Source organism: Marmota flaviventris, chromosome 1 (assembly GCF_047511675.1).
Source record: "Marmota flaviventris isolate mMarFla1 chromosome 1, mMarFla1.hap1, whole genome shotgun sequence".
NCBI classification, from domain to species: domain Eukaryota; kingdom Metazoa; phylum Chordata; class Mammalia; order Rodentia; family Sciuridae; genus Marmota; species Marmota flaviventris.
This window is the reverse complement of record NC_092498.1, coordinates 209,029,743-209,042,212: the sequence shown is the minus strand read 5'-3', so window position 1 is coordinate 209,042,212 and position 12,470 is coordinate 209,029,743. Positions and strand designations below refer to the sequence as shown.

Here is a 12,470-nt window from a genome sequence, read left to right as displayed (position 1 = left end):
TGGAAATCTAACCACTTTGCATTTCTGACATTTCTTAGTTACAAAATCCTCCACAGTCTGAGGTTCCCCATTCATTGGAACTCCAAAGCCCTGCCTTGTAAAGGGGTAACTTACAGTTCCTGGTAACTTCAGAAATTTTCTATCCCCTCTTCAACGGAGAGAACCATGTTCATTTGGTATAAAACCATGAGAAATGGCTACAACTCTTGACTTCATCATGCTTTTGGCAAAGCAGTTATGATATTCACGTTTTGAACACAAATTAAGCATTGTCATTAACTCATTTGTGAAACATTTAGAAATTGTAAGACATAAACTTGTGATTTTTGTGTACTCTGTTCTAAAGTTAGAATCTTGAAATCCTTGCAAATAAATCCTTGCATTTTCATTTTTACATCTGTCCATTATATTGGGTCTATAGTATTAGGGACCTATATTACATTTGCACAAATAGGACAGAGATGAATTAAGTGATCTTCCCAAATGTTGTGAAGTGAGTAAGGATGAATATTACCCAAGGTGTTTCCAGTTCTCCTGTTCCAGGGCAGTGGCTCTCCACCAGGGGTGATTGTGTATCCAGGAGACATTGGTGATGTCTGGAGAAATTTTGGGTTGTTAAACTGGGGAGTTGGAGTTGCACTTGGTAGGCTGAAGTCAGAGATGACACTCAGCATTCTGCAAAGTAGTAAAACATAGTAGTATCTAGCTCCAAGGTCAACAGTGGGTCATTTGAAAAATACTTTTCCAGACCAGAACTTTTCCAATATCACTCAGGGATAGGGATTGAATGTAGATTATGGTTTGTGTGGTCAGGGTGGCAGAAATTGAACATTTGTAAGCAATGCCCTGTTAATATTGATCACCTTTTTTAAAAGATAAAATTATATACATTATGACATAAATGATATGGTTTTGATGTGGTTATGTATGTTGGAATGAATAAATATAGCTCATTAACATACCCAGTACTTCATATAGTTACCATTTTTTGTGGTAAGAACACTCAATATTCACTCTTGGTATTTTTCAAGATTCAACATATTTTTACCTGTGCTTACCATGGTGTGCAGTAGTAATCTCTCCTCATTTATCCCTCCTATCTAAATATTGTATTCTCAACCAACATCTTTGCAAACTTCCCTTCCCAAATCCACCCATACCTCCTAACTACTAGTCTAACCTTCAGTTCTATGGAATCAAATATTTTAGATTCTGAAAAATCCAATGGAACAAAACTGTAATCTTAATGACTAGAGAAGTTGAGAAGTGGGATTATAAGTTTGACGCCAGCCTCAGCAATTTAGTGAGTACCTAAGCAACTTAGTGAAATCATGTCTAAAAAGAAAAAAAAAAAGGGGCTGGGGATGAGGCTCAGTGGTAAAACACCGGTGTGTTCAATCTAGTACCTCCCCCGCCCCCCCCCAAAAAAATAGATTCTGCATAGTGAGGTCATATGGCAATTGTCTTCCTGTATCTGCCTAATTTCATGTAACAAAATAAGTTCCATGTATTTTGTTGAATGTGACAGGATTTTATCCATTTTAATGGCTGGATCATATTCCATTGTTTCGTGTGCCAAATTTCCTTTATTCATTCATCTGTTGAAAGATACTTAGGTAGAATCCAGATCTTGCTTTTTTTAAAATAATGCTACAATGAATATGGAAGTACTAATATCTCTTTGAAGTACTAATTTCATTTGCTTTGGATGACTACTCAGTGGTGGGATTGCCAGATCACATGGTGGTTCCATTATTGACCACTGAGGCTGTTGTCCAGCATCAGAGTTAAGCACAGGCATTTCGAGGCCTTCTCCACCATGAAGGCCTCCATCAGCTCTGTTCTGATCTTAGGTGGTCAGATGTGGTCTCAGCTCAGCTTCTGCCTAGACAAGTTGACACTGGCATATTCTATATGTCCTCCATAACAGGAAATCAAATGTACAGACCTTGGCTCCTTATATACAAACTGGGTAGATACCCGCTTCTTCATGGAGTTTCTATGTGAACTAAGCCGTAGGTTGCAGCTTACAGGAAATGACCTTCCCAGAGCAGATGCTCCACAGATAGCTGCCATTGTGACCATCACCTTGGTCCTCATTGGCTCAGGTCACTGTGACATCACAAGGGTTTCCTGGCACAGGAAGTGAGTCTAGCATTGAGCTGCTTCAAGGAGACAGGGAGTGCTGGTGGAGCAGACCCAGGCAGGCAGCTCAGAGCCTGAATCCACCACCCTGTGCTGTGTTGGACTCATGGGAACTGTCTCTGACCCACTCGTAATGGCACCAAATAGGCCCAGTAAGGGTTTTCAATCTCTTCTAAGTTGTTTCACTATGTTTCACTTTTGGGAAGATCTGCAAAGCCGATGTCTCTAGTTGTGTCAAATGATTTCTCGCCTCCTCCTCCTCCTCCTTCTTGCAAATCCAGACCATATGACTCACAAATTTTGATGTCATCAGAAATGTCTTATCTTTTCTCTTTTTGCCCTGAGAGCATTTGTTTTATGCCTCACAATTGCTTATTGCTCCTGGTTTCTCTAGGAATAGTGTGTCACTCCACCTAACTGCTTTGGGCCTGGACAGAGTCTCATCTAATCCAACTGAATGTCCCCAGAGCGCCTCTAGACTCTGATGAGTGGATGATTAAATTTGGGTGCCACTTTGACTGGTTTGAGGGATGTTGAGGGTTGGTAAATCCCTTCCAATTGTGTCTGGAAGGCTCTTTCCAGAACAGAGTGTTGTGGCGTCTGCAAACTGAGTGGGAAAGATCTTCCCTGAATGTGAGCCACACTATGTAAATGTCTGAGGCCAGGATGGGACAGGAAAGTGGAAGAAGGGGGAGACTCTCTCTATTCTTCCTCTGGGAACAGGGCTGCTTCTCTCCTGCTTCTTCTGTCAAACATCAGACTTTCATTTCTTCAGTATTTGGCATGTGGGACTTGCACCAGAATCTTCTGAAGCTTTTGGGCTTTGAGCCTTAAGGATGGGGGATGAACTATTGTTCTGTCTGGTTCTGAGAGTTCCAGCCTTTTGTACTGATTAACCTGATTTGCTCCTCTGGTCTCCAGCTTGCAGAGGACATTTAGAAATACCCATGCTCTGGAATTGTGTGAGTCAATCCTGTCTCTATAGTCATATCTCTATCTCGGCCATATGTCCATCCATCTACCCTCTGTCAGTATGCTCATTTGGTTTCTCTGGAGAACCCTGACTGATACACGTGAAATACATTAATTTAAAGAATCTGGGTAGACACGCCTTGCAGAGGTATCGTGAGAGTCTGAACCTTTCACCCTCCACCCTCCCTCTACCCTCCCTCCACCCTTTACCCTCCACCCTCCACCTTCCACCCTCTACCCTCCACCCTTCACTCTCCACCCTCTACCCTATTCTTCCACTTGATGAGCATGGTACTATTTTTTTTTTAAATTATTTTTTAGGTGTAGTTGGACAAAATGCCTTTTTTATTTACTAATTTTTATGTGGTGATGAGGATCGAACCCAGGGCCTCACACATGCCAGACGAGCAGTCTACCACTGAGCCACAACTCCAGCCCAAGCATGGTGTTATTTTAAGCCATTTGGCTTTAGGATGACTTTACCATAGCAATAGCTACCTAATACAATGATCCAAGGGAAAAAGGACTTGCTACTTTCAATTGTAACTTTTGTTCTGACACTTGATGACATCATTCATAATTAATCTGTTATGTAAGTTGGTTTCACACCCTGTATTAAAAAGTGCCTCCAATGAGGTTCCAGCTGATTAAGAGATGTGGAGGACATGTGCCTTTGAATGGGAATATGGTTGACTCTTAATCACATGACTGGGCTGGAGTTCAGGCTCTCGTGTGCAAAAGATCATTAAGGTCAAATTAATTCCTGTGGGTAAAGGGGATGATATGGGATGACATTATTCATTCATGGCCCCCAGAGTGGTTATGATAAAACTTAGAAAATGGGAAGCCCCTTGGTACAACAGGAATAGTGGTATTTGTAGACAGTGTTAGAGGATTCTAAGTAGCAACAGGAAGATAATTCAATGAAACAGAGTGAAGTCCATCAACCCCTCCAGAAACCCAATGCATAAACCCTACCACACATGGAAGAAAACCTCCCACCCTTCAATGAGTGGAGCCAGAACATGCCAAGAAATATTTTCCATGGCAATAAAATTTACTTCATTTAAAATTATGCCTTATCATATTTAAGTTATTCCCTGACACTAGGGCCATACTGAATCAATCTGTTTGTCCAGTTTGTCTCTCCACATAGACTACTTGGAAGCATATCAGATAATATTTTTCCAGATGGCAGACAGTGTGTGGAGCTGAATAGAGAACAGGATCCTAAAGAGGGAACACCACCCAGTGACCAGTTAGAGAGCAGCCTGGTGTGTTGAAGTCCCAGGAAGAACAGTGAAGATCGTGATGTGGGAAACAGGGGTGGGAGCCAGGACGCAGCTCCCAGTTGAGTGGATGTTTAGCCTGCACAAGGCCTTGGGCTGCAGGGGAAAAGGAAGAGAGGGAGAAAGAAAAAGGAAAAGAAGGAAGAATGAAGGAACAGAAAAGAATGACATGAGCATAGTGAGAAGCTGAGGTCTCAGAGTTCATATGCTATTCAATGGAGGGTGTGAACATCTCTCGTTTCTAAGTGGAGTGTTTCACTGATGTCATAAGACTCAAAGGCATTTTTTTAGAAAAAGAGAAGAAAAACTATGTGTTGCACTGTTATTTGAAAATAATTTATTCTTAAGGGCTGGGGACCTCGCTCAGTGATGGTGAGTGCTTGCCTGGTGTGCACGAGGCCCTGGGTTCCATTCCCAGCACTAGGAGAAAAAGAGAAAAGAAAGAAAAAAAAAAGAATCCCACTAACATCCATCCCCAAGAATGGGATCCTAACTAGATTAAGATGTATTCCATGTTGGTGTAATTATATCAAAATGGATTCTGCTGTCATGTGTAATGAGAGAGAGAGAGAGAGAGAGAGAGAGAGAGAGAGAGAGAGAGAGAGAGAGAGAGAGAAAATTATTCCTCAAGGTCATGTTGTCCCATGATAGGATATGAGTGGGAATTTCCAAATGCCTTCAACGGAAGGGTGGGAAGAGGTTTGGGAAAGTAGGAAGTGACCAAGGAAAACCAATTTGAGAGACCACAAAGTACAAAAAGTCTAGTATAACAGTTACTTTAATTGTATTGGGAAATTGATTCCAAAGCAATGGAGATTACACTAAAAGGATCAACATTTTATTATACAGTCTGGTTAAAGAATAATGGTTTTCACTTCCAAAACGTGGAGCCTTGAACTCACAGGTGATTCTACTGGGGTGGATCAACTGGTCCCTTTCCAGGTGTCCTCCAAAGGAGTTTTCTCAGAGCACTCTTGATGTCCTTGTTCCTCAGACTGTAGATGAAGGGGTTCAGCATGGGGGTGACCACAGTGTACATCACTGAGGCTGTTGCAACTGAGCGTGAGTTTTGGGTCACAGCAGAACTGAGGTACACACCAAGGCTTGTTCCATAAAACAAGGAGACCACGGAGAGGTGGGATGCACAGGTGGAGAAGGCTTTGTACTTGCCCAGAGCTGATGAGATTGCACGGATGGAGGACACTATCCTGGAGTAAGAGTAAAGGATGCCAGTGAGGGGGCTACCAGCCAATATCACAGTTGCAAGACATGCCACCAGGTCATTAAGAAAGGTGTCTGAACAGGCATGGTGGACCACCTGATTTAGTTCACAGAAAAAGTGTGGGATTTCCAAGTTTGAACAAAAGGACAACCGCAACACCATCAAGCTTTGTAATAAGGAATTCAGGGCACTCGTGGTCCAGGATGCCAGTGCCAGCAAGCCACAGAGATATGGGTTCATGATAACCATGTAGTGCAGGGGGTGACAGATGGCCACATACCGGTCATAGGCCATCACGGCCAGGAGGAAGTTGTCCAACACTATAAATAATGTAAAAAAATAAATCTGTAGGATGCAGCCTTCATATCTTATGGCCTTGCTCTGTGTCTGGATGTTCAGCAGCATCTTAGGGATGATGGTGGAGGTGAAGCAGATGTCCACACAGGACAGGTTGGAGAGGAAGAAGTACATGGGTGTGTGCAGGTGGGAGTCTGAGATGGTGGCCAGGATGATGAGCAGGTTCCCCAGCAGAGTCATCAGGTACATGGAGAGAAACAGCCCAAATATGAGGGGCTGAAGTTCTGGGTCCTCTGAAATTCCCTGGAGAAGAAATTCTGAAATTTTTGTGTCATTTTTTGATTCCGTGTATTGTACATAACCACTAAAAAAGAGAAAAATATCATGACTAATTTTTGTAACTGGTCCTACACAGGACATTCTATGTGCAATCTCTGACTCAGAATTCAAGGTTCTCTCTTGAAGGACTTATGAATACTACATATACAATACTTTTAATAAGCATTTTTTCAAGCCCTGCAGGAATGCACAGAGCATTCTCCCATATTCCTGGCACTGTCTAGCCAATGTGGATGGTTGCTGAAATATGAATATACCTATGATTCAGTAATGCCAAAAGAAGTGGATACATTATTTTTGACATTGGAGCTAGATTATTTTAAATGTTTCACCATAAAGTAATGCTCCATGTTTTAGAGAATTATTTGAAAATTATAAAACACCTACATATATTAAGAGCTCACACAGCACACCACAAATGTGCACAATTTTCATATATTATTTAAAAATGGAAAATAAATGATCCTATAACATATCATATGGTTATAATTGCAATGAAGAAAACATGGGCAGTTAAAAGGGAGAGTAGATGAAGTGCTGTTTTTAAAAGGGTCCTGGCAAGACAAGATGGTATTTGAACATAGACCTCAAACAACAGCAGGGAAGCCACAAGGTTAACTTCAGAAGCAGGTGTCTGGCAGAAGAGGTGAGCAGCACAAAGATCCTGAGGCTGGTGCTAGCTGCACATGTCACTGTTCACAAGGGAGCCACTGGCAGCCAGAACAAGCAAGAGGGAGATGGAGGAGAGGTTGTGTCTAAGGATGGTGAGGAAGGTGGACTCCCTAAGATGGTGGAAATTTGAGGATTGTCAAAATGCAGAGGGTCACTTGCTACATATTGTGCCTAGTACTTTTGTTTTAACCTGATTTATTGCAGTGTAGTTACATTGTATACATATATGACATATGCAATCTGATGAGTGCAGACATATGCAATCTGATGAGTGCAGATATATGTAAATCCAGGTGGTCCCATCACCACAAGGAAAGTCAGAGACACATCCATCTCCTCCTAGAGCATGCCTTTGTTTTTCTGTTTCATTTGAGGTTAGAATACTGAAAATGAGATCTGTCCTCATAGCAAATTGTCAAATGCAGAATATCACTTGCTAGCCCTAGGCACTAAGTTGCATAGCAGAGGTCTGGACATTAGACATCTTACATAACTGTCACTTGACATCTGGTAATCCCCTGCCCATGCTTTCCTCTTCTTTCCTGCCTGGACACTACCGTTCTGCTCTAAGCATCTGAGTTTGACATTATTAGATATCTCAGGTACATGCAAGGAAGCAGAATTTTGATTTCAGAGTCATCCCAGGGATCCAGGTGGATTTCTCATTGTTGGTTAGCTTTTGGGCACAATTTGACTAGATGAGGATACTATAAGAAAAATTACATACCACGACAGAGTATAATTTAAATTTATTTACCACCAACTTTATTATTTTAGGTAAATTCATAGAGTTTCTGGGTAAAGGGATATGTGAGTCTGCTAGTTTTTAATTTTATTGATTTATTTATTTGGAGGTGCTGGGGTCTAACCCTGGGACTCATGCACACTAGCCAAGTCCCTTCTCACTGAGCCACATTGCCAGCTGAATCTGCTGGTTTTCAATGCATATTTCAAGGTGGCTATTCAGAAAGTTGGTGATGTGTAAAGTTGACAAATCTACACTAAGTTTCCCCTTTCCTCAAACCCTTGCTAAAAATAAACACATATGTTTTAGTTTTGCCATAATTTTGCTATCATGACTCTGATGATGAATCATGATTAAATATTCTCAAAGCTCCCCTTATGAGTTCTTACAGTGCACATGGACTAGATGCACCACGCGCATTGACTCACTGATTTCTGACAGGAATCCCATGATGCTTATTATTTATATAGAATTCCCTTGTACAAAAAGGGGATGTCCTTAAATATAATGAAGTTTCTAGGTAAAAAAACATATTTCTGAGTAAAACAAAGGCAATCTTAGGATGACTGCAAAAGAATATGTTTTAGAAGATGATGGCTACTTGTAAAAATAGAACCGATCCCCAAAAGCAAAAAGTTCTAATAAGAGAAAACAGATCGCCATAGGATGGAAAAAGGTATCCTCAGGACACAAATTTAAAAAAAAAAATAAAAAGGAAAAGGAAACTGTAAATGGATCCAAGAGGGATCAGTGGAGTGGGGGCAGGGTGGGGACAGCACTGGGAACTGAATTGGGGTGGTGGTGTTCTAGGCTTTGTGATATTGTCAAGGTGTATCTTGGTGTTGTATATAACTGAAAATAATAAATTAAAGAACCTGCCAAAGAAAAAGTTATAAAAGGCAATTGACTCTACTAACCAAGCAGAAGAAATTAAAAAATTAAATTAAATTGAAAAATTAAAAATTTTTAATAAAATTTAAAAAGCAATTGGACATTTGGATCTGCAATATGATTAAAACAGATTTGTCCACAAAATTTCAACTTTGAGTTATACTCTCCTCCATCAAATACATCCATGAATTTATAGAAACACTAAATGGTAAGCACAAACTTAGGAGGAAAAATAAACCTCCAACTCATTTTATTTTGGAAAAAAATGAAATCACAAAATAAAACACTAAGATCTGATAAAAACAATAAACTTGAAGAAGTAATTTGAAATTGCAAAGAGTAAGAAAATAAATTTTATTCAGCCTCAGCAATAATGAAAGCATTGCAGCAAAATGTAGTTTAGTTTTCCCTTTCACCTATCAAATAAAATTCATTTTGGTTATGTGTATACCCAGCCCAAGAGAAAAGACTGTGAGATGCCTATCTCACAAGATGTTGTTGCAAGGTTAATATTATTAAGCAACCCATTAGTCAGATCCTGTAATGAATGAAGAAACAGGATCAAATACACTTCACAATAAAAAGACTTCCCTGCATGTTCCTCCATACCTAATACTCAATTTTCTAATTGTAAAACTCTTTGGATATGTTTCAGTTTTATGTGAGATTTTTTATACCACTTCTTCATTCAGTCTCATGCAATTAGCCTTCCATCATAGAATTTTCAACCATGATCTATGCATGCATTGCAGAGTCTAAAAATTACCAATTAGGTAGGGAAACAAACACAGTAACTCTGTGCTGTGGGCTGGGCTGGGTTGGTTCTCCAGTGACCTCCCATAAATTTGTTGGCTTCCATTCTCACTGAGTCTTGCCTACAGAACCTGCTGGGGTCTTAGACTTACCTGGATGGGGCCTCTGGGAAGAAAGTCTCCATGTGGAAGTCTGAATTCTGGTCTGGATGGCTAGTAATGAAAAACAAAGCTCTCTCCCCAGACAAGACAGGAGGAAGGAGTAAAGCACTGGTTTACTCTCTGTGGGATATCATCCGAGCATCTATTTATAGGTCCCTGTCCTGCTCATCAGGTACATTTCTTCTTGTTACTCCATTCCCTGAGCACCTCATTTCCCTGGGGACTTTTGTCTGCACAGAAAGGAAAATTTTCCTGCTCATTCCATATTCCCAAGAGACAAGGTTAGAAATTATGGTGAATTTTGTCTTCTTAACTCTTTATCTGGGAAGCCTCCTGCCCTCTGGAAGTCTAACCTCTTTAGCATCTCTGCCATTTCCTAGTTACAAAATCCTCCACAGTCTGAGGTTCCCCATTCATTGGAACTCCAAAGCTCTGCCTTGTAGAGGGGTAATTACAGCTCCTGGTAACTTCAGAAATTTTCTATCCCCTCTTCAAAGGAGAGAACCATGTTCATTTGGTATAAAACCATGAGAAATGTCTACAACTCTTGACTTCGTCATGCTTCTGGCAAAGCAGTTATGATATTCATGTTTGGAACACAAATTAAGAATTGTCATTAACTCATTTGTGAAACATTTAGAGATTGTAAGAGATAAACTTGTTATTTTTGTGTACTGTGTGCTAAAGTTAGAATCTTGCAATCCTTGCAAATAAATCCTTGCAATTTCATTTTTATATCTGTCCATTATATGAGGTCTATAGTATTAGGGACCTATTTTACATTTGCACAAATAGGACAGAGATGAATTAAGTGATTTTCCCAAATATTGTGACCTGAGTAAGGATGAATATTACCCAAGGTGTTTCCAGTTCTCCTGTTCCAGGGCAGTGGCTCTCCACCAGGGGTGATCGTGTATCCAGGAGACATTGGTGATATCTGGAGAAATTTTGGGTTGTTAAACTGGGGAGTTGGAGTTGCACTTGGTAGGCTGAAGTCAGGGATGGCACTCAGCATCTTGCAAAGTAGTAAAACATAGTAGTATCTAGCTCCAAGGTCAACAGTGTGTCATTTGAAAAATACTTTTCCAGACCAGAACTTTTCCAATATCACTCAGGGATCTGGTTTGAATGTAGATTATGGTTTGGGTAGTCAGGGTGGCAGAAATTGAACATTTGTAACCAATGCCCAGTTAATATTGATCACCTTTTAAAAAATAGATAAAATTGTATTCATTATGACATAAATCATAATCTTTTGATGTGGTTATGTATATTGGAATGAATAAATATAGCTCATTAGCATACACATTACTTCACATAGTTTTTTATTTTTGTGGAAAGAACACTCAATATTCACTCTTGGTAGTTTTCAAGATTCAACATATTGTTACCTGTGCTTACCATGGTGTGCAGTAGTAGATCTCTCCTCACTTATCCCTCCTAACTAAATACTGTATCCTTCAACCAACATCTTCACAAACTTCCCTTCCTAAATCCACCGAACCCTCCTCACTACTATTCTAACATTCAGTTCTATAGATTCAAATATTTTAGCTTCTGACAGATCCAATGGCATACACCTGTAATCCTAGTGACTCAAGTGGTTGAGAAGGAGGATTATAAATTTGACTCCAGCCTCAGCAATTTAGTGAGGCTCTAAGCAACTTAGTGAAATCATGTCTAAAAAGAAAATACAAAAAAGGCTGGGGATGTGGGTCAGTTGTAAAACACCTCTGTGTTCAATCTAGTACCTCCCCTGCCAAAAAAACAACAACAAAAAAATTAGATTCTGCGTAGTGAGGTCATATGGCAGTTGTCTTACTGTATCTGCCTAATTTCATATAATAAAAAAGTTCCATGTATTTTGTTGAATATGACAGGATTTTATCCATTTTTATGCCTGGATCATATTTCATTGTTTCCTGTGCCACATTTCCTTTATTCATTCATCTGTTGATGGACACTTAGGTAGAATCCAGATTTTGCTTTTTAAAATATTGCTTCAAAGAATATGGAAGTACAAATATCTCTTTGAAGTACTAATTTCATTTGCTTTGGATGACTACCCAGTGGAGGGATTGCCAGATCACATGGTGGTTCCATTATTGACCACTGAGGCTGTTGTCCAGCATCAGAGTTAAGCACAGGCATTTCGAGGCCTTCTCCACCATGAAGTCCTCCATCAGCTCTGTTCTGATCTTAGGTGGTCAGATGTGGATTCAGCTCAGCTTCTGCCTAGACAAGTTGACACTGGCCTCTTCTATATGTCCTCCATAACAGGAATCAAATGTACAGACCTTGGCTCCTTATATACAAACTGGGTAGATTATCCCTTCTTCATAGAGTTTCTATGTGAACTAAGCCATAGGTTGAAGCTCACAGGAAATGACCTGCCCAGAGCAGATGCTCCACAGATAGCTGCCATTGTGACCTTGCTCCTCATTGGCTCAGGTGACTGTGACATCACAAGGGTTTCCTGGCACAGGAAATGAGTCTAGCATTGAGCTACTCCTAGGAGACAGGGAGGGTGGTGGAGGGGACCCAGGCAGGCAGCTCAGAGCCTGAGTCCACCACCCTGTGCTGTGTTGGACGCATGGGAACTGTCTCTGACCCACTCATAATGGCACCAAATAGGCACAGTAAGGGTTTTCAATCTCTTCTAAGCTGCTTCACTGCGTTTCACTCTTGGGAAGATCAGCAAAGCCGATGTCTCTAGTTGTGTCAAATGATTTCTCGCCTCCTCCTCCTCCTCCTTCTTGCAAATCTAGACCATATGACTCACAAATTTTGATGTCATCAGAAATGTCTTATCTTTTCTCTTTTTGCCCTGAGAACATTTGTTTTATGCCTCACAATTGCTTATTGCTCCTGGTTTCTCTAGGAATAGTGTATCACTCCACCTAACTGCTTTGGGCCTGGACAGAGTCTCATCTAATCCAACTGAATGTCCCCAGAGGGCCTCTAGACTCTGATAAGTGGATGAT

The 12,470-nt window shown here is 40.5% G+C and overlaps 1 protein-coding gene across 1 annotated transcript; it reads right to left on the bottom strand.

Moving 5' to 3' along the window:
* Positions 1–5,316: 5,316 nt before the first annotated feature.
* LOC139707743 (olfactory receptor 7A40-like) lies at positions 5,317–9,509 on the bottom strand. The gene is made up of 2 exons (XM_071619551.1): positions 9,478–9,509; positions 5,317–6,289 (listed from the first exon to the last, which is right to left on the bottom strand). Exons 1-2 carry the CDS (start codon positions 9,507–9,509, stop codon positions 5,317–5,319), a joined length of 1,005 nt encoding a protein of 334 aa, XP_071475652.1.
* Positions 9,510–12,470: the final 2,961 nt, after the last annotated feature.